Consider the following 4,234-nt stretch of genomic DNA (forward strand, 5'->3'; position numbering starts at 1 on the left):
TGTCAGGGTCACTCAGTTCGCTGTCAGACCGCAGCTCCGCAGGTCTCCCTTTTTTTTGGTATTTTCACGCAAATTCCTCTGCCAGTCGGGGTCTACTCCAAATCTGCATCCTTTCCTTCAAGGCTCAGGGGTCCAAGATTATCTTCTGTGTCTGTTTCAATTGGTTTCCCCTTTCTTTGTTGAAGAGGGTCCGTGCAATCCCTCCGCCTAGTCCGCCATCCTGCCCCGCCTCCTCAAAATTATTTTTAAAAAACAGAGACCAGTCTTGCTGGCCTGGTAAAGCCTGGTGAAACCCTTGAGACTATGGCCCCTAGCTGCCCTTCAGGTCTGGAATTGAACTCCTGTGGCTTCCAGCCAAATAAAAACTGGCATATGGGCTGAACATTTAGATTACATAGATATAGTCCTTGGAGAGATCAATCACAGCTGTGGGGAGGGGAGGAATGCACAGGAAAGAAGGACACAGGGAAGAGGAAATTACAGGGAGGAATTGGGAAGAGAGCTGTTATATTGTGGGGATTGCAGTCAATGTCATGAAACAAAATGTGTATGAACTGCTGTATGGAAAATGAATTTGTTCTATAAACTTTCACTCAAATCACAATGAAAATGGAGGGGGAGGCTATATACCAAGATATTTAACAATGGTAAGACTACAAGTGATACTTAATTTTTTACTTTATTCTTTTTGTTTATATTTTCTATAAGAAATATACATTATTTACATAATTTATCAAATTACAGGCTTACCTTATTTTATTGCACTTTGCTTTACTGCACGTTGCAGATGTTTTTTTTTTACAAACTGAAGGTCTGTAGCAACTCTGTGTTAAGCAAGCCCGTCGGCACCATTTTTCCAACAGCATGTGCTCACTTCCTGTCTCTGTACCATATTCTGGTAATTTCACAATATTCCAAACTTTTTCATAATGCTACCCCATACTTAATAGAGTAACCAAAGATGTCCACAGTTGTCGAATTAGACCCGACTCATAGAGACCCCTCCTTGGATTTCCGAAGCAGTATCACTTTGGAAGTAGACTGCCCTACCCTCCTTCCAAGGAGTGGCTGGTGGGTTTGAACCACCAGCCTTCTGGTTAGCAGTCAAATGCCTTAGGCACTACGACACCAGAGCTCCTTAATAGAGTATAGTATAGTATAAACATAACTTTTATGTACACTGGGAAACCAAAAAATTTGTATGACTTGCTTTATTGCGATATTCACTTTTGCAGTGGCCCGGAACTGAACCTGCAATATCTCTGAGGTATCTCTGTATATCTACTTTTAAGTTTTTGACAAAATGTTTGACAAAGTAATGGCTGAATCTGAGAAATAGTAGAGGTTTCTTAATCCAATATCTTTTTTTTCAACAGAAGAAACTGAAGGTGGCAACCAGTAAATGGGATTGGTATGTGTAAAATCAGTGTGGATGAGGTTGTTGTTGTTATGTGCCGTCGAGTCAAACCCGACTCATAGCGACCCCTCCTTGGGTTTCCGAGGCAGTATCACTACGGAAGTAGGATTGCCCAACCTTCCTTCCGAGGAGTGGCTGGTGGGTAGACAATACTTAAAACATAAAGAACAGAGGAAGTGTTCAATAAATATCTGATCAAAATATAAAAGAGGGGAGCAGAACTGTGAAGGGGAAAAGGCCACAATTCTAGAACCAAGTTGCCCAAATCTGAATGCCAACTCTACCACTTACTATCTTTGACTTTGGGCAAGTCACCTAACACCTCTGGGATCAGTATTCTCTGTGCAAACATGGATGATGATCACAGCTCTCTCTAATACAGGGTTGCTGTTCTTGTTATTGCTGTTTGATGCCGTTGAGTCACAGACAGAGTAGAGCTGCCCATAGGGTTTCCTAGGCTATAATCTTTACGTAAGCAGATTGCCAGGTCTTTCTCCCACAGGGCTGGTGGGTGGGTTAGAACTGTCAACCTTTAGGTTGGCAGCTGAGTGCTTAACCACTGCACCACCAGGGATCCTTACAGGGTTATTACAAGGATTAAATGAATCAGTTTTTTAAAGGTTCTGTAATAGTGCCTGGCCCATACTGCCATAGAAGTATTTGTTCAACGAAATATAAAGCAGTAACTACGCCCACCAGCCACTCCTTGGAAGGAACATGGGGCAATCTACTTCCGTAGTGATACTGCCTCGGAAACCCAAGGAGGGGTCGCTATGAGTCAGGTCCGACTTGACAGCACATAACAACAACAACATAAGCAGTGTCGGTTTTAACCAGAGATAAGGAATGCAATGGAAAGATGTTAGGTACATCATGATTTACAGGATTTTCTTTTTATAAAATAGCAATAAAATAAGTGTTAATGAAACAGTACATTACCTTCTGTCCTGAAATCCCATAAATGCCAGTCAATTCTTCAATTCCATCTAGTACAAGTACACATGGCTTTAAGCTAATGGAAGCAATGAACACTTCCACAAGAAGTGAAAAGACCAAGACATTCGGCTCTTCATTAAGAACATCAGTTTCAAGCTGAGTACCTATGGCACAAAAAGCAATTAGAATTAGGTGAAAATCTTTCTATTATTGCTAAAATATGATAATGGACTGGGGTTGGGAATAATGAATGCTACTGGCAGCTGTATGGCAGAAGATGCACATGTGTGTGCTTCCTGTTGTTGTTGGGTGCCATCAAGTCAGTTCCAACTCATAGCAACCCTAAGTATAACTTAGGGTTATACTTACTATGAGACACTAACTAGTCCTATACCATCCTCACAATCATTGCTGTGTTTGAGCCCAGTGTTGTAGCCACTCTGTCAACCTGTCTCGTTGAGGGTCTTTCTCTTTTTTGCTGACCCTCTATTTTACCAGCATGATGCTCTTTTCCAGGGACCAGCCCCTCCTGACAACATGTCCAAAGTATGTGAGATAAAGTCTCATTACCCTTCCTTCTAAGGAGCTCCTTAGAAGGAAGGATGTGTGTGATAAGCAAGTGCAAGATTAGCATCCCCAAAATATTCAAACCAGAAAGAGGTGATGCTATTTACCACCTGGTGTCTTATAAATACATTTTAAAATTTTTATATAAGAGGTATTTTTATGTAATCCAAATCATTGCTCTCCTTTCCCAAAATCCCAAACTAGATCATGTTACAAACAGTTGGGTGGGAAGAAAGAGAAGTCATATATAATTTGTGAAGGTTCTGAACCTGTCCAGGGGTGAGAGCCACCACCCTGAGTTCTTCCTTCCAGGAGTACACACATACAACATCTCCCACCCACTGCTTAGTCTCTTTGTCTTAGCTCATCTTAAACCTAACATAACCAGCCCTAAATTTCTCTACTCACAATGTAGGACCCCAGACCTTGGAATCTGGACATTACTAGGGAAAACTAAGTTATGTACCAGCAAAGGGCAAAGGAAGTAATTTGAGATGACCAACTTTCAGACTGTGATTAAAAGACCTAATAGCAGCAACTCAAAATAGCAATCAACTACCAAATAGTCTAAAAGCATTTTACTGTATGCAACTGCTGTCTTGCTTCATTTTTTCTAAAAAAATATTTTCCACAGAAATTTAGGCATTTTAGGACCTAGGAAATCAAATTATGCACAGACGTTGTAAAGGATTAAATCTCAAATGTATGGAGACTCTGTTAGAAAGTCAGTGAGAGTTATTCTGTTTAACAAATATTTATTAGCTGCTTATTATGTACAAGATTCTGTGCTGACCACTGAGGGAAGAGACAATCATCCATAATATCAAGTCAAGACACTGAGAGAAGTGGGAATGAGTTCTGCACACAAGTAAGCATTACAAGAGCATTTCAAGGTAGAACGAGGGCTTGAAGGCTGCTGAATTTGATGGGACACCATCACAATGAGGAGCAGCTTTGTGTAGAAGATATTTGAGATGAGCCTTGGCAAATGCACAGATTGAGATGAGAGGAAGGGCATATCAAGCAAGGCAAAGCATAGGTAAAGGCCTGGAGGTAGGAGTGTACAGTGAACATTAGAAAAACAGGACATTTTTTAGAGTAGTAGTTCTCACAGGGTGGTTCCAGGGATTCCAGACAGTCTACAACATGGGACAGTCACAAGGAAGATTTTCCCCTGGTCTATCCAACTTTCCCCCTGAGAGGGACCGGGTCTCCGGGAGCAAGGTAAGCATGGGCATAGCACAGAGTAGCAGGCCGGAAGAGCAGGAGAAAGGGGTAAAACCCAGTCACTAGTGCTCAGACGGCTCCCTTGTT

At 41.6% G+C, this 4,234-nt stretch overlaps 1 protein-coding gene across 1 annotated transcript in view; it reads right to left on the reverse strand.

The window, feature by feature from the left end:
* Positions 1-4,234, reverse strand: part of LOC103206886 (putative tetratricopeptide repeat protein 41) — a 123,271-nt gene that overhangs the window by 103,144 nt on the left and 15,893 nt on the right. The window contains 1 exon segment of the mRNA XM_007952403.1: positions 2,357-2,517. Within this exon segment, the coding sequence (XP_007950594.1) occupies positions 2,357-2,517 (161 nt within the window).

Source organism: Orycteropus afer, unplaced genomic scaffold, assembly GCF_000298275.1.
Source record: "Orycteropus afer afer isolate SDZICR_OR568_19922 unplaced genomic scaffold, OryAfe1.0 scaffold00334, whole genome shotgun sequence".
Lineage (NCBI taxonomy): Eukaryota > Metazoa > Chordata > Mammalia > Tubulidentata > Orycteropodidae > Orycteropus > Orycteropus afer.